Source organism: Rhinatrema bivittatum, chromosome 5, assembly GCF_901001135.1.
Source record: "Rhinatrema bivittatum chromosome 5, aRhiBiv1.1, whole genome shotgun sequence".
Taxonomy (NCBI): Eukaryota; Metazoa; Chordata; class Amphibia; order Gymnophiona; family Rhinatrematidae; genus Rhinatrema; species Rhinatrema bivittatum.
Genome location: NC_042619.1, coordinates 99,227,574 through 99,253,778, shown reverse-complemented (window position 1 = coordinate 99,253,778; position 26,205 = coordinate 99,227,574). Strand labels below are relative to the sequence as shown.

Below are 26,205 nucleotides of genomic sequence, written 5' to 3'. Positions count from 1 at the left end.
AAAGATATCATCCATAAAGACTGTACATCTTTACATCCACTCAAGAATCTTCCTTTAGATATTTCAGGAGCGAATATAATACCGAAATGACAATCCCCCAAAATAATACCCTGCCCAGGGAGTAGTAAAGATGGTTTGGCACTTCCGGGGGAGCTGCCAAAATCTACCCGCAGCGTCAAGGTTAGAGAAGATGGTACCCAACCATTTTATTTAATCCAGCTCCTCTAACAAAAGTTCAGAAATATTGTAGGGTGTTGAAATAATATTTGCAGAAACGGATACTACCTGATTTTTCACAATGTTTCATCCACTAAATAAAATAGTTTATATAAAACGGTAAATGTTGCTATTACCATTTTTTGAATATTTTTAAAAACTATCATAACTTCAACATTCTGCATAGTTTACTAATTATTAATTTTTATTTCCGCGCTCCACTTAAGAAAGCGGTTTGCGACACACACCGATTCTACCTTTCAAATTACGTCACACGAATGGGCAAGGCCTTCCCAGGTGGCCCCACCCCCGGAGAAATCGCCGAGCTGGCGTCTCGGTAGCCTTGGCAACTAGTTACATCACATCAAAATAGCGAGCTGCGATTGGCTAGAATCTTTCGAGAAGGCTCGAGAATGCGGAAGCGGAAGTTGCACGTGGAGTCAGCAAAGGCAAGCCCTTAAGAGAAGCAGTTTCTGGAAATTTCTGATCCTACGATATATGAAGCGGAGAGCAAAGCCCCGCCTCCTTCTATGACAGACACCCCAGGAGCCGGATCGTAGACTGGCGGCTCGCTGTGTTCGCTAAAGAGCGGATTTGAGGCACTGAAACCAGGGAAATCCGTACGGTAGTTAACGGGATAGGACTGCGGAGAAAACGCCATTAAGCTAAAATTATTTCGGAGCTGAAGAGAGAGATTTCGTGCCGCTGTACTTTTTTCCTTATATCCTCTCGCTCCCAGTAGCTGAAATTATGTCAGTCGTCGGATTTGATTTAGGTTTTCAGAACTGCCACATTGCGATCGCTCGTTCCGGCGGCATCGAGACTATCGCCAACGAGTTCAGCGACCGATGCACACCGTGAGTAGCGGGATTGGACTGTTATTTCTCTGCTGCAGGGAAACCGGTATTATCATCACCAGCAAGGGTATTATGGACTCTTGCTGTTGCAGAGTGTAGCTCCTTTAGTCTTCAACAAACCGGATCTGGGCCCGGTGTTGTAATATGGGGGATGGAGGGAAGAGGTGACGCTTTTTCATTGTCAGCTCTGTAGTACAATCTGAAGCCTAGAAAGATGAACAGCTTGGATTCGGGGCTGCCGTTAAGAGTTGTAGTACATCCCTCTGACTGTAGGAAGAGAGCTAGGCACGGTGCGGCGTGAGAGGTCCACAAAGTAGGAAAAGAAATTCTTGGCAGACAACTTTTCCTGAACGAAGGTTTTTTTTTTTAACCTCTACGGGGAGAGCCGCGTTTTTTGTTCAGCTATTTATACAGGCGTGTTATATTTCTTTATGGAGAATGACTGCGCTGGTTCTGTTCCAATTAGTTATCTGTTTTTTGCCTTCGAAAAACGTCCTAATGAACTTTAATTTGAAATTTCACCGTTCGGTGACTGGGCCTTTAATAGCAATTATGTTAGGACGAGTCCTGAGTCAGGGTTGTGGCGTCACAACACAACTAGATTGTTGCTGGTGCGATTGTCACAAGGAAGGCTCTGGAATCTTCCAGAGTGCTGCACTGTGGAACCCTCGAAGACACTGGAGCTGGGCTGCAGTGCGCCTGTCTGCGTGGGAGACACTTGTAGCGCTATTTGTCTGTAGTAGCGCTGCTAATGTCTGACACTGCTGCCAGGGAGCAGCAAAATATTTAACGCTACGATAGTGTTTTTTTTAATTTATTTTCTGGGTTTAAAGCGAAATTGTGAATGCCAGAAATAGTAATGACTATCTGTAGATACCTGCAAACTAAAGGAATAATTCTCCTACTTAATCACTGGGGTCACTTTGAGTGTCTTACTCGGGAACCGAAGGGGAAGGCAAGAGTCTGCCAAGATTGTGGCAGTTCAACTAATTTAGGGTGTGAGGAAGGAGCAAATAGTTGGGTTCGCTTTATATTATTTAGGGGTTCTTTTGAAATAAGACACGGAGGATGCCTTCGCAGAAGCAGTGCCTGGTTTTGAAGCGCAGGATGCAGTTAGCTGACAAAAAGACTAGTTGCTGTAGACACCCCTACTTAAATAGGATGAATCTGTATAACCATTGTAAATGATATTTTTAAAGGGTGACAAAGCTTTAATATGAGCAGTTATTGAAATAGAAACTTTTTGAAAGATTGGTTGAAAAATAGTATGTATTTTGTGTAGCACTGATCTTTGTTTTGGTTACAAATGAAAGGGTGTTAAATATGTTTATAGATAACATTTTTAATTGGATTCAAGTTGTCTAAGGTTTCCATCTATTAAAAAAAATAGATGAGATTGGTACAGTGGTAAAACTGTAAGTGATATATATTTTATTTAAACTTCTGTTGCTGTGCTTTTCAAGTAGGTATTTCTACTGTACTTTTAAATTCATAACGAAATTTTTGTTTTATTTCTGTAGAGCTGTTGTATCATTTGGATCAAAAAATAGAACTATTGGAATAGCAGCTAAAAATCAGGTAGGTCCAGAGTGGAGGCTGTTAGAAAATAAGACTGGCTTACCATACCATGTCTATTTGACAGGGGATGGTTAGTCACACAGCACATTGGCATAATATTTTGGTGAATGGATGAAACTGTTTTGAATTGTGTAGAAAACATATTCCCAGCTCTTCTGTCAGAATTGTGAAATATTTGTGTGAATCTACAGAAGTTATTGAGATCTTGACAAAACTGAGAAAAACTTCACCGAAAAATATGGGGCATGTTTCATACTGTCGACAACCTTCATGAGTATCACCAGAATGTTGCTAGTGGTTACTCAGACTTTACTCACATGAGATGCCAACAATACAGGCAGCCCTTCCTCCACCTCATCCCTTCCCCCCTTTAACCAAAGCACATTTCCTCTCCCAAAGGCCCCTCTGTACAACAGCTGATAGTGCTATATTTCTTAGAATCTTCTTCTCTCATGCCCCTGCTCTGAAAAGCTGCCCCTTCTGTTGCTCATTTTCTGTGTAAGGGAGAGGAAGGTGGGAGACAACTGCAGTCAGGTATATTTGAGGTGCCTGGAGAGAGTCTGGACCTCCCTCTTTGGGATCATCAGGCAGTGCTAGACTTCCTCATGTTTCATGGGATGTTGGCATAGCAGGTGTGGGATAGGTCACATTTTTCAGGGCTGTAGGGTACTGACTCTGCTTGCTGCTTTCATTTAGCAAGCTTGTGAGATTTTCAAATGTTGGAGACTGCCATAACAGGTGGAAGGGCTGTGACACATGGTGTACGCTGGCTTCCTTTTAGGCTTAAATTATATATTGGAGGTGGAGAATACTTTTCCAGTCAAATCCTTAAACTCACCCACTACATAAATTGGGGCTACTTTGTTTATTTAATGGGAATATCATTTTATATTTTATTCTTCTGAAGATTAATGAAGTTAACCAACATGTCAACCAGATACTTTAGGGTTTTACTTCAGAAATGTATATGGATGTCATGGCAGCACATAGAGGGAAGGCATCCAAATGTGGGGTAGTGATAGCCTGTTGCAGCTGGCTAAATTGAGATCCAAGGAAGCAGTGGTACTCTAATTGGGAGTAGTGGTATTATGTGCTTGCATCACTTAAGTTTTTCTAAATTGTAGGTCCTTGCTCTCACTCCTAGATGACATCCCCTTTAAAATGAACCCTTCTCACAGAAATTCACCACAGCATTTGAATCTACGGTAGTGAATAGATTCTTATAAATCCCCTTCCACAGTCCAGGGACAAATGCAGAAGTTCAGTTGTAAGTAGAGCAGATGGCATGACTGGAATATCTCTCTAGATTGTGTTGCTGGCACATTCGTTCACATATAGTTCACTTCTAGACGAGTAGGTAAAATTATCTGAAAGACTTTCAGATGACATTCAGGTCTCAGATGATGAATGGCCATAGCTCTAAAATGATCCTGTGAGTCTTGGTATAAGTTGTATTAATTTCAGACCTGGAAATGATGCTTTCAGAAACCAGTGCAGAGGCATGTTTGTGGATCCATGGTTAAGATGATGTTTTTTCCAATAAATAATCCAGCTGCTTTCCTTAACAGTATATGACATGGGGTTGAGAGACATGGTAACCGAAGAACAGTCTTGTTAATGGACTTTGGTTCTGTGGAGTAGCATAAGGTGCTGGTTAATTCATGGATACAAAGATAAAGGATTCATCCAGCTTCAATTATAACTTGTGGTGATCAGCCTATGTCCAAAGTATCAGTCAAGGTAAAAATATACCGGTACTGAAGAAATAATTGGCAATGAAAAATGTAGTCTAACACTGACCTTATGCTTGAACTTCATGTCAATGGACCTCAAAATGAATGCACTGTTTTAGGTAAGCTTACACAAGTGTTAGCACCTCATGTTCTGTATTCAGGCAGGCCAATCCCCACCAGTGTATTATGCACCTCTGCCAGCAGATGGAGACTGTCATGGATATATTAGAGATGTGAATCGGAACCGGAATCTGTTTGGTTCCGGTTCAGATTCAAATCTTAAATTTTTATTGTCCGGCCTGATTGGTTTTTTGTTTATCGGCTGCGCCCGATCCGATAAACAAAAAACCCACCCCGACCCTTTAAAACTGACCCCTTAGCCTCCCCCACCCTCCCGCCCCCCCCCCCCACCCCCAAAACGTTTTAAAATTACCTGGTGGTCCAGTGGGGGCGCGGGGAGCAATCTCCTGCTACCATGTGACAGGGGCCGGCCAATGGCACGGATACCCTGTCACATGGTAAGGGCAAAGGGCCATCGGTGCCATTTTTATTAGCGCAGCCGATGGCCCGAGAGCGGAAGATTGCTCCCCGCGCCCCCACTGGACCTCCAGGTAATTTTAAAACGTTTTTGGGGGGGGGGGGGGGGGGGGAGGCTAAGGGGTCAGTTTTAAAGGGTCGAGGTGGTTTTTTTATCGGGCCATCGGCGCCATTTTTATTAGTGGCAGTCAACGGCCTGAGAGCGGGCGATCGGTCCCGGGGCTTCCACTGGATCACCAGGTGATTTTAAAACGTTTTGGGAGAGTGGGGGAAGGTAAGGGATTAGTTTTAAAGGGTCTGGGTGGGTTTAGGGGTTGTTTTGGTGTGCTGGTTTTCCCACGCCTCCCCAAAAAATAACTCCCGTTAGTGGATACAAACTCGATTCACTATTTTTCACGATAAATCGGGGTAATTTCTATTGTATCGCACTCTTAACGATTTTTGATGATTTAAAAAATATCGGACGATATTTTAAATAGTCAAAAAACGATTCACATCCCTAGGATATAGCCTTCCCTGACAGCCTGCCAGTATTCAGTCTCCAGCAGATGGTGGACATACATTTCCCTACTGGGGATTGCCTGTTAAAAAATAAATACAAATAAAAATAAGCAGTTGCAGGCTGAGATGCTTTCCAATGAAAGCCTTTGCCCCCCCTCCCCCATAACTGGGACCTGTTCCTGTTTTCAGCCAGGAAGAGCTGAGCTCAGGTATAAGTTCTTCATAAAAAAAATGGAACTCTTTAGTGAGGATTCTTCCAGGTTCTCTTCCTCTGCATTCAGCTCCTCCCACTCAAGTCTGGGACGTTCTGTGAGGTGTGGAGGCAGTTCAGGCATGGCAGGTTGAGCAGCCTTTTGGCTCCTTCTTAGCATGTGGTAGGCCGTGGTGACTAGTTTGCGCATTCTGCACGTCCAGTTTGTGTGTTCTTTCTGGACATAGATCTTGTGCGCCTAGTTTGGGTATGCTTTTTACGTGCATGTAACTGGATACACATTTTGTCTAGCTGGGCGCATGGTTATACTTCTATATTGAGAGCATACCAACCATGGCGCCGGCGGCAAAGAAATTTTAAGTGCTTATCTATTTGTGTTGCATGCCACATCAAGGCGAGAAAGCCGGAGCTTTCTGCAAGCCTAATTCTGTGCTGCCTGGATGCTCTTCGGGATTTGCCGCCTACTGATTTGACCGAAGGTGAAATGAAGCGAGTGTCCCCTCCTTTGGTTATCTACTGGCTGAGTCTTCTTCAGGGGAGATTGGCTCTCAGGATGTCAGGTTTGGGCCTATGGAGCCATCCTCCTCTTCCAGGGATTATAGACCTTTCTACAGGGATGTCCATCTGAGTTGAGAATATCTACTAGTTTAGGCCTGTGTGCTTACGTTTCCCTGTGTCTGCCACCAAGGGCAAGCACCATGGCACAGCAGGTTCTGACAAGGTTCGAATGGATGTGATTAAGATGATACTGATGGTGGTGGCTCCTCTATCGAGGAAGGGGAGATTCCCCCAGATTTGGAGCCACATAGAACTCTTCTCAGTTTCTTTCATAGAGATGAGTTGCCGAGCTTGATCTCCGACATTGAAGACCCTTGGAGTGGCTAGGGGTAACTCTTCAGGTATGCATATTGGTCACTCTTCGTAAGGCTTCATCTTTCTTTACTCCTCCTGGATGCGATTGAAGAATTGATTCCATTTGAATGGAGTGTGCCAGAGGTGAGCTTTAAAGTGGGGTTGTGTGTGTCTTGGTGGGTTTATACCTCTTGGATCCATAGGACGGAGTGATTGTTTCCTGAAGGTGGATGCTTTGGTGTGTTCTGTCACTAAAAGAGCCACCATCCCAGTGGAAGGAGGAGCGGCTGTTAAGGATGCTCAAGATAGGATTGAAGCTATCCTTAAGCCTTTGAGGCAATGGCAATGAGTTTGCAAATTGTTTCTTGTTGTGCCCTAGTAGCTCCATGGCAGCACAGTTTTGGATAGCGGAGCTATGCTAGAACTGGGGGCTGCTGCCTTAGCTGATATGGGCTATGACCTGGTTTGCACAGCCCCTAGAGGAGTTATTTCTGTTATAGCGGCTAGACTGTCGCTGTGGCTGCATAAGTTGTCGGCAGATACTATATATAAGTCCAATCTCTCCAAGCTGCCCTTCAAAGGCTCGCTTTTGTTTGGCAATGAATTGGAAAAAATGGCAAATGGGGGTAAGCCCAGGTCCCTTGTTTGCCAGAGGATAAGAAGTCAGTTTCCTGGACTTTTTGGGCAAGTTTGTCGTGCTTGACTATCAGCAATTTTGTTCTTCTAGAGGAGCTTCTGCCCAGAGATCCCGTCCCTTTGGCAGATCTGTCCTTTTGCCCCTGGAGGACTCAGAAGGATGTGGGCTCTGGAAGTGGAACCCCTCTATCTTCTCAATGAAGATTCGGGGGCTCACCTGTTGGTGCAGGAGATAGAAACAAAATAGGCTTCCACCTATCACAGGTGGTTCCATATTACTTCTGATCAATGGGTCCGCAAAATGGTTTGGGACCCAATTTCTTCACATTCCTCTGGATGCCTTTATATGTCCATGCAACTCCCATCAGAAGAAGATAGTGGAAACTACATTGCAAAGGATGTTGGTTCTGAAAGCCGTGATTCCTGTTCCCGAATTACAGCATAATATGGGCCGCTGTTTCATGCATTTTGTTGTGTTCAAGAAGGAAGGGTCTTTATTGGCCCATCCTGGATCTCAAGAGGGGAGTCATTTGCGGGTTGCTCATTTCAGCATGGAAATGGTGCCCTCTGTCATATTGGCAATACAATCGGGAATTCCTCACGTCTCTATCTGATGGGTCATATCTGCGTATCCCCATTTGCTGGGGAACATCCATATTTCTACGGTTTGTCATTCAGAATCGTCATTACCAGTTTCACGCCTTGCCTTTTGGGCTGGCTACTGCACCCAGGATCTTCTCCAAGATCATGGTGGTGGTAACAACGGCTTTGTGCAAGGACAGCATTCTGGTTCAACCGTAACTGGACGATTGGTTGATTTGAGCCAATAGCCTGGAAGAGAGTGTCTGGGCTATTTGCAAGGTAGTTTCATTGCTACAGAAGCTAGGCTGGGTGGTGAACCTGACCATGAGCAGTTTGCAGCTGTCTCACTCTGGAACATTTCAACATTTGCTTCGATACAAAGCAGGGCAGAGTATTTGTACCGGAGACTCAAATTCAAAGGTTGATTGCTAGAGTCCAAACCATGACAAACACTATTCACCTGACAGTGTGGTCTTGTCTACAGATCCTGGGATTGATGGCTACCACATTGGAAGTAGCTCCCTGGGCAAGGGCACATATGCAACCTCTTTAACTCGTGTTTCTTTCTCGATGCACCCACAGTTGCAAGATCATGCAGTGAGGTTGCTTCTACCATTGAGATGAGTCACAGCTGCAGTGGTGGTTGCAGGTGGATCATCTTAGGGAGGTAGTGTCCCTGGAGATGCTGGATTGGTTGGTGCTCCTAGCAGATGTGAGCCTTCTGAGTTGGGGGGGCGCACTGTCAGGAGTTGATGGTGCATGGTTGCTGGAATGCTTAGGAGCGGCACCGGAGCATCAACTGATTGGAAGCAGGGGTGATTCGGTTAGCATCTAGAGGCTCGGGCGGTCTGAATAATATCAAACAATGTGACTACAGTGGCTTGCATTAATCTAGACTTGGCGCCCTTCGACAGTGCAAAGGTTCCACAGTTTTTTAGTCGGACGGAACTCAAAAGTGCTGGGCATAAGAAGCTCTTGTTCAGGAGTGGTCAAATGGCTCCCTGCTGTATGCATTCCCACCCTGGTCTCTAAAGGCAGGATCATCTGTAAGATTGCAAGTCAAGCCAACATTGTCCTTTTGGTGACTCTGGGTTGGGTCCAGAGGCTCTGGCATGCAATTTGCAGACACTGCTGGTGGGCAGTCCCCTTAGGCTACTGCCTTGGAAGGATTTGTTGCAGCAGGGGCACATTCTGCACAAGGATCTGGGGTGGTTTTGTCTTAGTTTGGCCATTGAAAGGGCTCAGTTGTTGAAACGGGGTTATTTGACTGCTGTAACTTCCACTTCTGGCCAGGAAATTTTTCTACTTCTCTAGCCTGTTAGGGTTTGGAGAGTTTGAGACCTGGTGTTCTGGGCAAAGTTCTCAACCTCTCAAGGTGGATAGTCCTTTAATTTTGGAATTCTTGCAGGATGGCTTGAATAAAGGCTTGGCCCTTAACACCTTGAAGGTTTCAAGTTGCAACCCTTACTTGTTATGGGGGAGAGTCAATGGGAGGGCCTTTTTCTTCCCATACCAATGTCACCTGGATCTTGAAGGGAGTTAATCATCTTCATCCCCTTTTGTGACAGGTCCGACCTGTCGGCTGCTGACGTGCTCTTTCCTTGCGGCTTCTTTCCTTGACAGTTTTTATAGTGGCAATCTGTTCGGCACATCTGGTCTCCGAACTGCAGGCTTTTCCTTGCTGCAAGCCTTTTCTGCCTATGACTCTGGGAGCGGTTCAGCTTTGGACCATGCCTTTTTTTTTTTTTCCCCCCCAAAGGTGGTTTTGGAGTTTCATTTGAATCGGATCTTTACCCTACCCACCTTGGATTGGGATGGGGATGGAAATGAGAATAGTTTTGTGTTCCTCGGACGTTAGGCAAGATTTGCTGAAGTATTTGGAAGTGACTAAATCTGTCTGGAAGTCTGATTTTCCTGTTTGTGTTCTGTGGTGGTAAACAGGGAGCACTGGTGATGCAGGCAATGATAGCCCATTGGGTTGAGGAAGTCATTTTGGCTGCCTTTGTGGCTGCTGTGATTCCTTTACTGAAACATATTAGACCACATTCCACAAGGGCTCAGGCGTTATCGTGGGCAAAACGTATTTGTCGCCTGGCGAGATTTGCTGAGTGGTGACGTCATCTTTGCACACCTCTTCCAAACATTACTGCTTGGATGTTTGGGATAAGGGAGAATGCCATTTTCATCTGGGCAGTATTAACTGGGATGCTGGCAGCCTCCCACTCTTCGGAATTAGCTTTGGTACATCCCACTGGTGGGGATTGACCAGCCTGAATGCAGGGGAAAGAGAAATTACTACTTGCCTGGTAATTTACTTTCCTGAATTGAGGGCAGGCCAATCCCTAACCTGCCCTAGGCTGTTGATGTTTAAATTTTGGTTAGCTTTTTGGGGGTGGACATTAGTGTTCTTGCTATTCATTGATGATTGATAAGTGGCTTATCTAGCCACCTCAGTTTAGTGAATGTTTCTATTTTCTGAGCTCAGTGTTCCTGATGTGTTGGATCGATTGTTAATTATATTCGAGTTTAATCAGTTTGTCCACAGTTTGGCTTTACAGAGTATACTGGCGGGCTGATGACGGGACTATATATCCATGACATCAGCTTTTTACTCAGTCTCCATCTGCTGGCAGAGGTGCATAATCCACTAGTGGGGATTGGCCTGTCTTCACTAGAGGAAAGGAAATTATCAGGTAAGTAATTTCTCGTTATGTCACCAAGAAGCATGACAGATGTGTGCTTTGAACGTGAAGCTTAAGCTTGTCCGGCTAACTTCCAGCTAGCTGGTCAAACCTCAAGATTTAAATTTCCATGCATTCCACCTGCCCCCACACATCAGCTCACAGGTTAAATTTTGTCTGGGCAAATTGTTGCCTTGACAGAAATTAGCCAAATGATGCGGGGGAGGGAATATTCCCTGGGTCATAGTTAAACTTTGACATTTCATTGCTGATATTCCGGGCTGGCTGGCTCAAGTCATCTGACTAACTGATTAGTTTAAACTTCAAACTGGATATTCATCCCAAACTTTTTCAGACTGAATATCCAGAATAGAATAAAGATGTCTGGTTACCTTTATCCACTCAAGGCTAACTGAATATTGGCCTTAATCGTTTTTTGCTTAAATACAAAATGTGCTTCTTAGAAGTAGTTTAATGGTGCCCATCAGTGTTGCTGTTTAGAGTTTAGACAAAAATGGTTATGCTTGTTTTCTTGTAGCAAATCACCCATGCTAACAATACCGTTTCAAACTTCAAGAGATTCCATGGATGGGCATTTAATGATCCAGTTGTTCAGAGAGAAAAAAAGAACTTGGCTTTTGATTTAGTTCAGATGAATAATGGAGGTGTTGGAGTTAAGGTAAGAGCATTATATTGATGCAGTACTAACTGGTGTTTTGCATGATAAGAATAGGCTTGGTTAATAGACAAAAGTAATTCATAGCTTGTATCCAGAAACCCTTTTCTTTGTTTTTGTGTGCATCTGCATAATAATTGTTCATTGTAGCTGAAAAGCATAGTGCATTGCTAGGATACAGTTATGCTCATAAGTTTACATACCCTTGACAGAATTTGAAAAGTGCCTTTTTAATAAAACATGAGTGATCAGACAAAACATGCATGTGTTTAATGTTTCTAATTAAACTATTCATCACAGAATAGCACAATCAAAACAAATCATAGCAATGTGCACAACTGTATATGCAGCTGATCCCTGAAGTGATAGGAAACAACCTGTAGGAGTTTAGCCTCTTCTCCAACAGTCTATTGCATAACACTCGGATACACCTTGCTGACCATATGAAATGAGTCTGTTCCCCCCCCCCCCCCTTCCCCAAACATGCGTTTGCTTTGGAGTAGTTTTTAGTTCTTTAAACAAGTAAGTTAAGAACTTGACTCAGATACTTAACGTGGCATTTTGTTCTATGTGTGTGTGATCTGTAAGAAACAATCATTTAATTCCTCCGAAAACCGGTACTTTCACCTCACCTTCCTTCCCCTTCAGTCCCACACCCTCTTCTCTGTACCTGTTCAGTTTACCTGTGTTCCAGTAGAGGTATGTAGGGCACTTTCAGTTTAGCTGCTCTCAGGGATAGAAGTAACTGCATCTTTCACAGAGCTCAGTACTGAGTCACCTGTCCCCCTTCCCCCAGGCTTATTATTAAAGAAACTCATACCCAAATAGAATGCTTGCAGTACCATGCTCAGTAAAGTCAATAGCTACTATCATACTTCAGAACATGTGAACCCCAGGCATCCCATGCTCCTCTACTGATGCACATATTGAATGGCAGGCATCCATTGAAAGCATGTGATGAGAGAGATGCAGCTGAGCTCATAAGTAACATACTATTTGCATTTTATGTGCTTGCGAGTGGTATTTTAGAGGGCTGATAGGCACTTCTCTGAAAGAGGTGCCTCATAAAAATATAGTTAAGTTTAGGGCACTGAAGAAAACTTTAAACCATCTATTGTTGGATCCTTCATCTGCCCTCTAATGACCGTGCACACCTATTCATAATAAAATTGTCAATACTTATTTAAACATTATACAATACATTTGAAACAGTGTTTTAGTCATTACATGTTAGTATAGTTAAAATATAACTCTTCCAAGCTTTTCAGAGATGAGATGGTGATGGAAATGAGGAAAAGCTACAGAGATTAGGGTTCTTCAGCTTGGGGGAAAGATGGCTGAGAGGGGATATAATAGAGATCCATAAAATCATGAGTGAACAGGTAAATGCAAATGTTTACACTCTCAAAAAATACAAAGACTAGGGGACACTCCATGAAGTTACCAATTAACATGAATAAATTGGAGAAAATATATTTTCCCTCAATGCACAATTAAGCCCTGGAATTCATTGCAGGAGGGTATGGTAAAAGCAGTTAGTGCAGCTGAGTTTAAAAAAGATTTGGGCAAGTTTCTGGAGCAAATTCCATAAATGGTTATTACCCAAATAAACTTTGGGAAGGCCACTTCTTATTCCTGTGCATCAGCAGCATGAGGAGAGCTCTACTATTTGGGATCCTGCCAGGTACTTGTGACCTGTATTGGCCACTGTTGGAAACAGTATGGCATTTCTTATGTTAACATGTCTGCAATAACATAATTTAACAGCAGCTTATGTGACCCTAGGCAACTACTAACTTCCTTCTGAGTTGTGCCCTGGCTGGCTAAGTTACTGGCTTTAGGCTCCCTATCTTTGCCTCTCTAGCTAAAATGACAGCACTTAGTTTACTATAGCCTTACGCAGAAGAGCTTCCAACTCTTCAGTGACATTCCCAGTAGCCTGCTGGACCCTGCTACTCTAGAAGCTTCTTGGGCTTCCCTCTCCTACATACCCTTTCCCTCTTAGGAGGCTGTTGAGCCACATTGCCACAACCGTCCATGTTACTACTCACTTGGCACACTTGCACATGCATGGAACTCAGTGGACCCTGAGGTTGCAATGGCACCAGGCCATGCAGAGCCTTCAGGATCACATCCAAATCACCCCATCTCTCTGGGACTTTGTCCTGGTGGCAGGTACTCTCAAATTTGGAATGGGATATTGCATAACAGTATATCCTTCCAAAATCCCCCTGCCCAAATTGTCCTAACCACAGATGTGTCCACCCTGGGGTGTGGAGCTCATATAGAGTGGCTCCGCACCCAGGACCGCTGGTCCACCCAGGGAACACGTCAAATCAATTTCATGGAGCTCCAGGCAATCAGGTGTGTGCTGTGGGCTTTCAGAGATCGGCTGTCCAACAGTTGTCCTGATTAGACAACCAAGTAGCTATGTAGTATGTCAAGAAGGGAAGCACAGGATCGTACCTCCTGTGTCAGGAAGCGGTCCAGATCTTAGTCATGGGCCTTGTTCCATGGCATGGTGCTCGGGCCTTGTAACTTGGCTGGAATAGAGAATGTGATAGACTGTCATGCCTTCAGACCCCACTAGTGATCTCTGGACCAGGGGGTAGCGAACCGGATCTTCCGCCTCCGGGGGAGCCCAGATGTGGATCTATTCACGTCCTTCCTGCAACAGAAAGGTGACTTGGTTCTGCTCCCTGTACAGGATGGACAGCAAACCACCCTCAGATGCCTTTGCCAGACATTGGGGCAAGGCATCCCCCAAATCCCTTAGTGGTGAAGACTCTTGAAGCTTTGCAAGGACAGGGGGACTTTGATTCTCATAGCTCGTCATTGACCGAGACAGGTCTGGTTTCTACTCCTTCAGGAGTTGTCCATTCGGAAACTATCAATCTAGGGACTTCCCCAGAGCTCATCACGCAAGACCGAGGCAGGTTGCAGCATCCCAACCTCAAGGCTCTCAGCCTGGATTTTGAGAGGTTAATTCTACAACCGCTATTTCCCTGTACATACCTGGATTAGTCCAGACCCTGGGTTATGTTACCAATCCAGCAGAGGGGGGCAGAGAAAACATTCTAATGACTCTGACGTATACCCTGGAGCACCACCTGCAGTCAATCAGTATTGACCAGTATTTCTCTGTCTCCCAGCAGAGGTGGACGTTCCTAACCCTTGCAGTCTGTGGTAGTTTATTTTTTAGTCAGGTAGTTTAGGAGTTAATTTTTTGCAGACTTTCTTTTTCTTTTGAAGAGAGCCTGTTCTTTTCATTTAAGTTATTTAAAAAAAAAAGTTTTTTTTCTTCACAGCCGTGTTGCTGCCTCCCGAGAGGTTGCCAAGTCCTGGGAGGACTATCCCTCCTGGTTTTTGAGGCTGCCGGAGTTGGGGAGGTTTTGAACCCAGCAACCACTCATGGCAGGGGTGATACCGGGGGGCCCGGCTCACTCACCCTACTTGGAGCAGCTCCTGGAGGCCGTGGCATTTCGGTCAGGTAAAAAATAAAAAAAATTCTTCACAGTTGAATAGTTTACTTACCTTTTGATGTTCGGTGGGCCCGTGCCTTTGGTTTTCACTGGGGTTTCTTTTAGTTTTTTAGTTTTTCATACTTTTTATTTCGCGCCGTGTTTTCTTTATAATGCCGCGAGGCGTAGCCTGCCGCGCTTGTGGAGATGCGCGCGCGCGTCTCTCCAGGGAGAGTCTCTGTTCATCCTGTCTCCCCATGGGGGAAGGCTCATCAAGTTTGCCAATAACAAAAGGGACTCGGCCACTTCGCGCAGCGCCAAAACCTCGGCCCAGCTGCTCTCCTACCCCGGACTCATTTCGCTGCAGTGCTGGAACTGAGGCACTCCTGTCTACTCTGAGGGTGGCGACACAACAAGCTATTCAGGGTGCTTCTGACACGCCTCCGCTGTCGCCGCAGCAGGCGGTCCCTGGGGAGGGACAAGTCGTGCGAAACAGGGCCATATTTATCAGCTGAAAGCCGGGAGGAGATTTCAGATTCTTCTTCCTCTTCTGCCTTTTCAGGGGATTTTCTTCGTTTTCTTCGCAAAGCTTTACAAATCTAGGAAATTTCATAAGACATAAGTCTCTCATCTGAACAGAGGTTAAAGCCACGTTCCTCTAAAAGGGTTAGTTCCACGGATTTGGGAGTGGGGTCAGCTCCGAAGCGTCCCCTTGGTCCGGATCAGACAATTTTTTCTTCTTCAGATGATTCTGAGCATGGCTCTTTACCTATCCCAGACAAGTCCTTGCCGGAGGGGGATTTAAATGAAGACCCTGCTTTGAGTATTAGTTCAGACCATGTTGCGGATGGGGATGACCCCAAAGTAGTCCACCTGTTTAGAAGAGAGGAACTTAGTCCCTTAATTCCAGCAATTTTACTGGAATTGGGTCTCGAGGCTCCAGTGAAGGATTCTCGGATGGGTGGCGTGGACCCAGTGTTGCTTGGCCTTAGAGGTCCCACGACATCATTTCCTTTTCATCTTTCTCTCACTGACCTTATGTACCGAGAGTGGGATACTCCTGAGTTGGGGCTTAAGGTAGCACCAGCCATGGAAAAATTGTATCCATTACCTGAGGAAGCTTTGGAAATTTTAAAATTTCCTAAGGTGGATGCCGCTGTTTCAGCCGTCACTAAGAAAACAACTATTCCAGTAACTGGGGCTACGGCTCTTAAAGATCTCCAAGATCATAAGCTGGAGGTTCAGCTTAAGCGAATTTTTGAGGTTTCTGCTCTTGGTGTGCGGGCTGCCGTGTGTAGTAGCTTGGCTTTGCGAGCTGGACTAAGATGGGTCCAGGCTTTATAAAACAATTCTTCCCTCTCTGAAGAGGAAGTTGCTCAGGCTGGTAGACTGGAAGCTACAGTTGCTTATAGTGCAGATGCTTTATATGATCTCATTAGGACCTCAGCTTGCTCTATCGTTGCTTCTGTATCGGCTCGTAGACTTCTCTGGTTGAGGAATTGGTCTGCAGACGCATCCTCCAAAGCTCAATTAGGGGCTTTACCCTTTAAGGGAAAATTATTATTTGGTAAGGAATTGGAAGATTTAATTTTGTCCCTAGGGGAAAATAAGATTCACAAATTGCCAGAGGACCGTCCTAGACCTAGAAGCTTTTTCATCTCGCTCTCGTTTTCGGTCTAACAGAAGATTTCATTCTTCTCGTCTGGCTCCTCCAGCTAAACAGTCTTCAGGTAGACAACAGAATTGGTCTCAGTCCTTTTGTGGCCGCCGCTTTGGTAGACCTGGAACTTCCCAAGTCTCAGGAGGCACAAAGTCTGTCCAATGAGATAAGGCCGGTCCTTTCTCCAGTTCCTGTCATAGGGGGCAGGCTGTCTCTGTTTTACGGAGAATGGGCCAGATGTACGTTGGCTCAATGGGTTCTATCAGTGATAAATCAAGGTTACACTTTAGATTTCGTTAGGCTTCACCACCTGTTCCTAATTTCACCATGTTCTTACCTACAAATGCGTCTCATAATCCAAGACTTGCTTCAGCATTTAAGCGACCTAGGAGCTATAGTTCCAGTTCCAACATCGGAAATGTCGTTATTCAGTTTTCTTCGTCCTTCCCAAAAAGGAAGGAAACCTTTCGTCCCATTCTCGATCTCAAAAGGGTCAACCATTGTCTAAGGATTCCATAGTTCCGGATGGAGACTCTTCGGTCTGTCATAGCTTCGGTTCACAGAGGAGAATTTCTAGCATCTCTCGACCTCACCGAAGCTTATCTTCATATCTGCATTCGATCTGATTATATGTGTGTGTGTGGGCCACTACTGGCCATATACGGAATGGGGTATTGAGGTTGATTAATCACCTGTGCATTCTGTTTCATGATCATCAGAAGTTTCTCAGGTTTTGCATTCTAGGGCAACATTATCAATTCAGGGCTCCCCCGTTCGGATTAGCCACAGCTCCCAGAACATTTTTTTTTTTTTTTGTAATTATCTGTTTATTAATTCAAACAGTAAAAACAGCAGAATACAATCAACAATAAACTTGTACAACTTGTTGAAATATGTCATGCCACTGGTTGCAAGAATACAGAATACAATAGAACACATATAAACTGCCAACTCGTCTAAATTCTTAACAGGAATCTCACAGAGTCCTATATGAATTTTAATCCCCACCACCCCCCCCCCCTCCCCCCAGCCCTCAGAGCGGTATGATTCAGCTGTTATGAGAGATAGACCATTGCACATAGGGTCGCCAAATGTTAAGAAATTTTGTCATTTTGTCTTTGCTTAAGGCTGTCAAATATTCCATGTGGTAGACCCATTTCAATCTCAGTAATACCTCCAAGAATTCAGGGGCTTTTCCCAATTTCCACTGCTTGGCAATTTCCCCACGCACAGCATAGGCCAGCGCCCGCACAATCGTAGTAGAAGCTCCAGAGCGTTGCTCATCAGGGATGTTCAACAGCATCTCCTTCGGATTAAGGTGTATATCCTCCTTTAAAACCTGTCGTAGCCACGTCTCTGCCTGAGACCATAAAGAAATAATAGCCGGGCACGTCCACCACATATGGTAGAAATCCCCTTCCTGACCACAGTGCCTCCAACATAGTGACTCAGTACGTAACCCCATTTTCTTCAATTTACTAGGCGTGAAATGCCAGCGGAACAACAGTTTATAACTGTTTTCTAATAATTGTGCTGCTATAGAACTATGACTTATGGCCTGAAAGCAAGCTGCCCACTCCCCCTCCGGAAAGGGAGCCCCCAAATCCCGTTCCCATGCCAAGACGTGACGAGCCGTCTGAGTCACTGCCCCATTAAGGAGAGTATAAAGCTTAGATATCACCCCTCGCATCGTACCGGCCTGTTCACAGAAGGTTTCAATAAGTGTCTTTCCTTTTAGCAAATCCCGCCTGACCTCCTTAACATAGATGAAATGACGTAGTTGTAGGTAGGCGTAACGATCAGCATCAGGCAGGTGATAAGTATCACACAAATCTGCAAAGGGTTTCATTCCCTGATCAAACCAGAATTGGCCCAGAGTGCATAGACCTTTTGTAGCCCAAATCCGAAAAGTCTTCCCAGCACTCCCTGCCGGAAAAGCCTCACAGCCCCGAAGCCGTGTGGAGAAGAAATATTGTCTATCCCCCACCAATTGTCTTCTCCACCGGCGCCACAGCATGAGTGTGACCGCAAGACAAGGTGATACACTAGATAGATCCATAGAGGACCTACCCCCACCCCAAAATACCTCCTCTATCACGACAGGAGTGGCCATGTCCTTCTCTAATTGCACCCAAAGTTTGATAAATTTATAATTGTGGAAATCAACTACTGCCCGAAATTGGGATGCCAGATAATATTTTAACAAGTTAGGCACTCCCAATCCACCCTCCAATTTATGCTGATATAATATAACCCGCGATACCCGAGGAGGCCTTCGTTTCCAAATGAAGGAAAAGATTTTGGCTTGTAGCCGCTTTAAATACGGGACTGGCACTATGCACGGTAAGGTCTGGAATAAATAGGCGAGTCGTGGCAAAAAGGTCATCTTAAGAGCAGCAATGCGGCCTAACCATGTAAGAGTTAACCTATCCCATGTCTGCAGCTCTCCAACCAACTTTTTACTGAGTGGAGTATAATTCAAGTCAAACAAATCCGTAAAGTCAGGACCCAACTGCACTCCCAAGTATTTTACAGAGTGCTTCGCCCACTGAAAGGGGAACGTCCGTTTCAGATGTGCAACCACTTCCAGTGATAGGACAATAGGGAGAATCTCTGATTTATCAGTATTGACTTTGAACCCAGATACCTTCCCATATGCCTCAAGCTGTGGCAGAAGCCTCAACAACGTATTTTCAGGGTCCGTCAACGTAAACAGCACATCATCAGCGTAAAGTGCTAACTTATAGGATCTGTCACCAACCCGAATTCCCCTTATGTTCTCATCCTGTCGTATGATTTCCGCCAAAGGTTCTAAACATAGCGCAAATAATAAAGGGGACAATGGGCACCCCTGACGTGTCCCTCTCTGTACCTCAAAATTGTCCGAGTAGTTCCCATTCACTTTAATGCAAGCTGATGGGTTTCTGTATAAAGCTTTCACCCACGTCAAAAAATGCCCACCTAAGCCCACTTTCGTCAGTACTTGAAACAAAAAAGGCCAGTGCACCCGATCAAATGCCTTTTCGGCATCTACCCCAAATAGCACGGAAGGTATCTGATTCTGACGGGCATAATATATTAAATTTACAACTTTCCGTATGTTATCTCCCGCCATTCTTCCTGGCATAAAGCCAGCTTGATCATCGTGTACCAAAGAGGTAATAACAATCTTCAGGCGATTGGCTAAGATTTTCGCCAGCAACTTCAAGTCAATGTTGATTAATGAGATAGGCCGATAAGAGCTGCATAACTTGGGGTCTTTCCCTGGTTTTGGTAAAATAGTAATACCCGCCACATTTGCCGCTGGTAGTAGATGGCTGTCTAATCGTAGACTATTAAACATATTTACTAAGGTACCCGCCAGCTCCTCCTTAAATGTCTTATAAAACAAGGGAGTGTACCCATCAATTCCTGGGGATTTTCCGGTCTTTAATTCCGAAATGGCTCCTAGAACTTCCAACGCCGAGATAGGGCGATTCACACTCTCTGCCACTGAGCCTTCTAAACAAGGCAGTTCAACCGTAGCCAGGTAATTCCCGATATCCCCCTCAGTAGCTGTCTCATCCCGCTGGTATAAAGTAGCAAAGAACTGGTTGAACTGCGCTCCAATCCCCTCCCCATCCATGACTACAGTCCCATCCGCTGCTTTTATACTAGTAATTTGCGCCTGTGCTACTCTAGTCTTCAAAGCATGCGCCAGTAGCTTCCCTGCTTTGTTACCATGCTCATAATATGTTCTTTTAGTCAAATCCATATGATACAATATTTCATCTGCCTCTAGTTTTTGAAGTTGCCGTCGGACTTCGCCCAGTTCCATTAGCAAACGTTTACTGGGTGTTTGTTTGTGAGCTTGCTCCACGAGATCTAATTTTTCTCGTAGAACAGAGCGTTGTTTTTCCTTCTCTTTCTTTTGATAGGATGCTATCGCAATTAATTGGCCCCGGAGCACTGCCTTAAGACAATCCCACAATACAACTGGCGTAATATCCTCAGTGGAATTATCAAGTAGATAATTCTTGATGGCCACTCTAAGAGCTTGGACTGTCTCTTTATCTTTAAGCAAGGAGTCATTCATCCGCCAGAACCGACGGCCATTCCTAAGACCATCAATTTTAAATGACCACCAGATAGGAGCATGGTCCGACCATGTAATGTTCCCGATACCCACTTCCTTGGTATCGCCTACTAATGATTGATCTATAAGAAAGTAATCAATCCTGGTGTAAGTATCGTGAGCCTGGGAATAGAAAGTAAAGTCCCTACTACTAGGGTGACGTTCCCTCCAGACATCCACAACCTTCCATTTGTCTAGAAATGAAAGTAATGCCTTCCGATCCACAGAAGAGTAATGACCCCCCCCTTTTGAACAATCTCTAGCTGGATTGCATACTAAATTAAAATCTCCTCCGATTATCAATCGCCCGCTGGGAAATCTTAACAAGTGCTCATCCAACCTGTCTAGAACCTCTCTCTGATGTACAGTGGCATTGTATATAGATACCAGGAGATATAAGCTCTGACGGATATACAGGGAGACTATGATAAATCTACCTGCAGGATCTCTGTGGACCTTGTCCACAGTAACTAAAAGATCCCGAGAGATCAAAACTCCCACTCCAGTATATTTAGACATGGGAGTACTAGCCGCCAAGAAGATATAAGGAAAATGGGCTGATTTCAAGAGATACTCATGCTTCTTACGAAGATGCGTCTCCTGAATGAGCAAAACACTCGCCTTAGCGGAAAGTGCTTCCTTAAATAAACTCTTGCGTTTGGCAGGATGGTTGATACCTTTGACATTCACAGATAAGACCTTAAGAGCCATCAAGCTTTAATACCGACCAACGTCCACCAAAACACATACATAGCCCACCCAAGCCTCATCCCCCAAACCATCTCCCCATACCCTATGCCAAAAATAAGCCATTGTAGTACCCCATGACTCTCCACCGCTCTACATCCCATGACCCCTCCCATCTCCTGTCCCACACCTCGCATCCCTTTCCCTCCTTTCCCCTGTACCCCCCTCCCCCTCCCCCCTCCAGTCCCTCCCCCCTTCCCCACCATGCGTATCCCCTGCCAATTAGTCATTGACAGAGAACGTGAGAGAAGCAAGTGAGGTCCCCCCTCCCCCTCCCCCCCCCAATACTAGAAAACTAACAATAAACATCTTAACATAATCAAACATAGGTATTCAGGCTAGCTCTAATTAAGAACCATTAAGCCCAACCACCAGTAAAGACAGGGTCCCCTTCCAAAGATGTGGTGCCCGATCCTCAGCCGAGGACTGTGTGTGAAACATGAATAAAACTACCACACATCGTTCAGTCTACACTGTCTGCAGTATCTCCGCGATCCAAAGATTTACGCTGTAATCTGGAGCCCGTCTTCCCCACTCTTTGCCATCTGGGCCTTCCGACTCCCACCATCCTCTGAAGAGGGAGTTCAGCCACAGGAAGATGCAGTCCAACCGTTTCCAAAATGGAGGCCGCATCTGCTGCTGTCTTAATGAAGTGTGTGCCGCCATCTTTGGTAAATGCAAGTCCTGCAGGGTAGAGCCACCGGTACTTCAAATTTTCCTTCCGAAGCAAAGTGGTGACTTGTTGTAGTTCCCGGCGTTTCTGCAAGGTAATCGCTGCTAGATCATTATAAATCGCCACAGTTTGACCATCCCATTTAATGTCACCAACTTTGCGCGCTTGTTGCATAACTGCATCCTTAAGGCGGTAACTGTGAAGACACGCAATGATATCCCGAGGTACATTAGGATTCGGAGCACGTAACGCTCTATGCGCTCGATCTATTATAATGGCACCCTCAAACTGCTCATGAGGCTCCGAGCGAGTGCTTAGTATTTGTCGACATAAGTCTTGCACTACTCGGTCTACATCTTTATATTTGTCAGCTTCGGGGATCCCCCTGATTCTGATATTTGAACGCCGTGAACGATTCTCTATGTCGGCGAGTTTCAATAAAATGTCCTCGTGGGCTGCATGGATATCCAACACATCAGATTTAATACGGGAGACGTCCACTGCATGACCCTCTACTGTGTTTTCCACGTCTTCAACCCGCCGGCCAAAGTCTCCCAATTCAGATCGAAAGCCATTTAAAGCTTCTTGCATATCCGACTTAATTGACTTCAAGTCCTTTTGTATCTCCGAGAACCACTGTTTAAAGTCCTCTTTCGTGGGTTCAGAGCGAGCCCCGATCAGGCCTATCCCAATTCCAGTGGCCTCTGCGGCCGGTAACTCAGACTCGGAGCGCGGCTCCCCGTCCGCCATTACTTGAGCTCCTGGTTCCGGAACCTCACTCAAGGCCGAAAAACGGGAGCCGCTCGGGTCGTATGCAAATGATTTTAAATCCACCGATTTTCTCTTATGTGACATCACCGGTTAAGCCTGAGTCCTCTAGTAAATACTAGAAGTGAAAAATTAGCCTGAATAGCACATACAAGCTTAAATTCGCGGGGGTGAGAGAGGAGCTATCGCTTCAAGCGACCATGCTGTAGGGCTGACGTCACTTCCCCCTCAGCTCCCAGAACATTTACCAAGATAATGGTTGTGGTGGCCGCTGAACTCAGGAAGGAGGGCCTGTTGGTACATCCGTACCTGGACGACTGATTTCAGTGAAGTCTGAATCTTTGTTATTATACAATCAACAGGGTAATCAGCCTTTTGCAGTCTTTAGGCTGGGTGATCAACGAAGACAAGAGTCACCTATTACCTTCCTAATCTCTGGAGTTTTTGGGTGCACGGTTCGACACTCTTCAAGGGATAGTGTTCCTTCCAGAGCATCACCTTCTCAAGCTTTAATCACAAATTCGAGACTTAGTCTATTCCTATTCTTGAGTGCGGGATTACTTGATAGTTTTAGGTTCAATGACCTCTACTCTGGAGTTGGTTCCCTGGGCCTTTGCGCACATGAGACCACTTCAGTCTGCATTGCTTTCATGCTGGAATCCGGTTTCGGAACTATACCACCTTCCCCTTCTTCTTACAGAGACGGCTCGTTCCAGCCTAGATTGGTGGTTACAGCGAATCTGCAACAACGTGTACCGTTAGAGATTCCGGAATGGACTGTGGTCACTACTGACACCAGTCTTTCAGGCTGGGGAGGGGTATGTCAGAATACATCTGTTCAGGGTCAGTGGTCCAAAGAGGAAGTGCAGTGGTCGATCAATCTTTTAGAGACCAGAACGGTTCGTTTAGCCTTAATCGCTCTTCAACCTCTCCTTTGCGGGAAGTTGGTACGGGTTCTTTCCGACAATGCGACCACGGTAGCGTACATCATCCGTCAGGGAGGAACCCGAAGCTTCCTGGTAGCTCAGGAAGCACAACAGCTGATCGCCTGGGCGGAGCAACATCTGCTCAGCATCGCAGCCTCACACATTGCCGGGGTGGACAACATTCAAGCCGACTTTCTTAGTCTGCATCATCTTGACCCAGGCAAGTGGGAACTGTGCGAGGAAGCCTATCAAATGATATGCAACAGATGGTCCACTCCGGCAATGGATCTCATGGCCACATTTCAGAATGCCAAAGCCCCTCGGTTCTTCAGCCGCAGGAGGGAAAGAGGAGCGGAAGGAATAGATGCTCTGGTACTTCTTGGCCAAGGGATGTTCTTCTCTGTGTTCCCTCCCTGGCCTCTGATCGGCAAGGTTCTGTCGGATAGAAGTTCAACAAGTCGACGTTGTCTTAGTGGCTCCGGAGTGGCCATGCCGTCAGTGGTTCGCAGACCTGGTCAGACTAGCACTGGATGGTCCCCTTTGATTTTGAGATCTTCCTTGCCTTCTGTCTCAGGGTCCGGTTTGTTTGGAAGAGGTCGAACGCTTCTCTCTAGCGGCATGGCTTTTGAGAGGCGTCTGTTAAAGAATAAAGGTTATTCAGATGCTGTAGTGACTACTTTATTGCGTTCTAGAAAACCTACATCTTTGGCTTATGCAAGGGTGTGGAAGGTTTTTGAATCTTGGTGTAATGAGCATCAAGTAGATCCAGTTCGCTCTTCTGTATCCAATATTTTATCTTTTTTACAAGATGGATTAGCCAAGGGTTTGTCCTGTAGTTCCTTATGGGTACAAGTGGCAGCGCTTGGATGTTTTCGTGGTAAGGTTCAGGGATTATCCTTGGCTGTGCATCCGGATGTAGCACGTTTTCTCAAAGGTGTGTAACATCTATGTCCTCCATTTTGGAATCCTTGTCCTGCTTGGCGTTTGAATTTGGTTCTTAGGGCTCTGTGTTCGGTTCCCTTTGAACCCCTTAATCATGCGACTTTGAAGGATCTCACATTGAAGGTGGTGTTTCTTGTGGCCATTTCTTCAGCTATTAGAATTTGAGTTGCAGGCCTTGTCTTGCAGAGAGCCTTTTCTTAGAATTTCTGATACAGGAATTTCATTACTGACTGTACCATCTTTTTTACCTAAGGTAGTATCTTCTTTCCATTTAAATCAGTCCATAGAGCTTCCGGCTTTTCCGTGTTTAGATCGTTTGGATCCTTCCTCTAGGGATCTTAAATTGGATGTACGACGAGCTCTGTTGCGTTATCTTGAAGTTACAATTTTCGATTGTCTGATCATTTGTTTGTTTTGTGGAGTGGCCTTCGCAAAGGTCATAAGGTTTCGAAGGCTACGATTACTTGTTGGTTAAAAGAGAATTCGTTCAGCTTTATCTTCTAGCTCTTCGTGACCTTCCTGAAGGGTTGAGAGCTCATTCTACTAGGTCACAGGCTACTTCTTGGGCAGAATGTCAGTTTCTCCTCAGGAGATTTGTAAAGCAGCGACTTGAAAGTCGTTGCATACTTTTTCTCGTCATTACCGCTTGGATGTTCACGCTCCAAGTTCGGCAGCCTTTGGAGAGTGTGTTCTCCGAGCGGGACTCTCTGGGTCCCACCCTAATTGAATCAGCTCTGGTACATCCCAGGGTCTGGACTGATCCAGGTATGTACAGGGAAAGGAAAATTGGTTCTTACCTGCTAATTTTCGTTCCTGTAGTACCATGGATCAGTCCAGGCGCCCACCCTTTGTCTGTGTATATATTTATCTTTTTGGAGAGTCTGCTCGTTCACTGTTTGGGTGATTAAACCGCCTTTTCATGCTGTTTATTTTTCTTAATATTTTCTTTGTTTATTCCCAAGGTTTTTTGGGGGGGATTCTGCTTCTATTTAGGATTTGTGAGTTGGAAATTCGTTCTCCTGTTTAGATAGCTAGTTAATGTTAGTAGTTAAATTTCTGCTTTGATACTGGTCAATACTGATTGACTGCAGGTGGTGCTCCAGGGTATACGTCAGAGTCATTAGAATGTTTTCTCTGCCTCCCTCTGCTGGATTGGTGACATAACCCAGGGTCTGGACTGATCCATGGTACTACAGGAACGAAAATTAGCAGGTAAGAACCAATTTTCCTATCTGAGGATGTGCCTCGGGTCCTCATAGCTTCCAGAAAGCTTTCCACTAGAAAGTCCTATGGACCGAAGTAGAGGAGCTTTTCTGTGTGGCATGAGCAGAAAGCCTTGGACCCATTCTCCTGCCCCACACAAAAACTGCTTGATTGTCAAGGTAAGTGTGAAACATTGATAAGACAGGCGAAGAGAGAATTTGAAATGAAGTTGGCCATAGAGGCAAAAACTCATAATAAACACTTTTTTAAATATATCCAAAGCAAGAAACCTGTGAGGGAGTCAGTTGGACCATTAGATGACAGAGGGGTTAAAGGGGTTCTTAGGGAAGATAAGGCCATTGCAGAAAGACTAAATGAATTCTTTGCCTCCGTGTTTACTAATGAGGATGTTGGGGAGATACCAATTCCAGAGATGGTTTTCAGGGGTGATGACTCAGACGAACTGAACGAAATCACTGTGAACCTGGAAGATGTAGTAGGCCAGATTGACAAACTAAAGAGTAGCAAATCACCTGGACCGGATGGTATGCATCCTTGAGTTCTGAAGGAACTCAAAAATGAAATTTCTGATCTATTAGTTAAAATTTGTAACCTATCATTAAAATCATCCATTGTACCTGAAGACTGGAG

General features: G+C 45.1%; 1 protein-coding gene across 1 annotated transcript in view; it reads left to right on the top strand.

The window, feature by feature from the left end:
- The first annotated feature begins 696 nt into the window (after nucleotides 1-696).
- Nucleotides 697-26,205, top strand: part of HSPH1 (heat shock protein family H (Hsp110) member 1) — a 216,780-nt gene continuing 191,271 nt past the window's right edge. Inside the window, exons 1-3 of the mRNA XM_029602650.1 lie at nucleotides 697-1,073; nucleotides 2,594-2,651; nucleotides 10,923-11,063. Coding sequence (XP_029458510.1) covers nucleotides 967-1,073; nucleotides 2,594-2,651; nucleotides 10,923-11,063 — 306 coding nt within the window. The 5' untranslated portion in view covers nucleotides 697-966. The remainder of the gene's footprint in view (nucleotides 1,074-2,593; nucleotides 2,652-10,922; nucleotides 11,064-26,205) is intronic.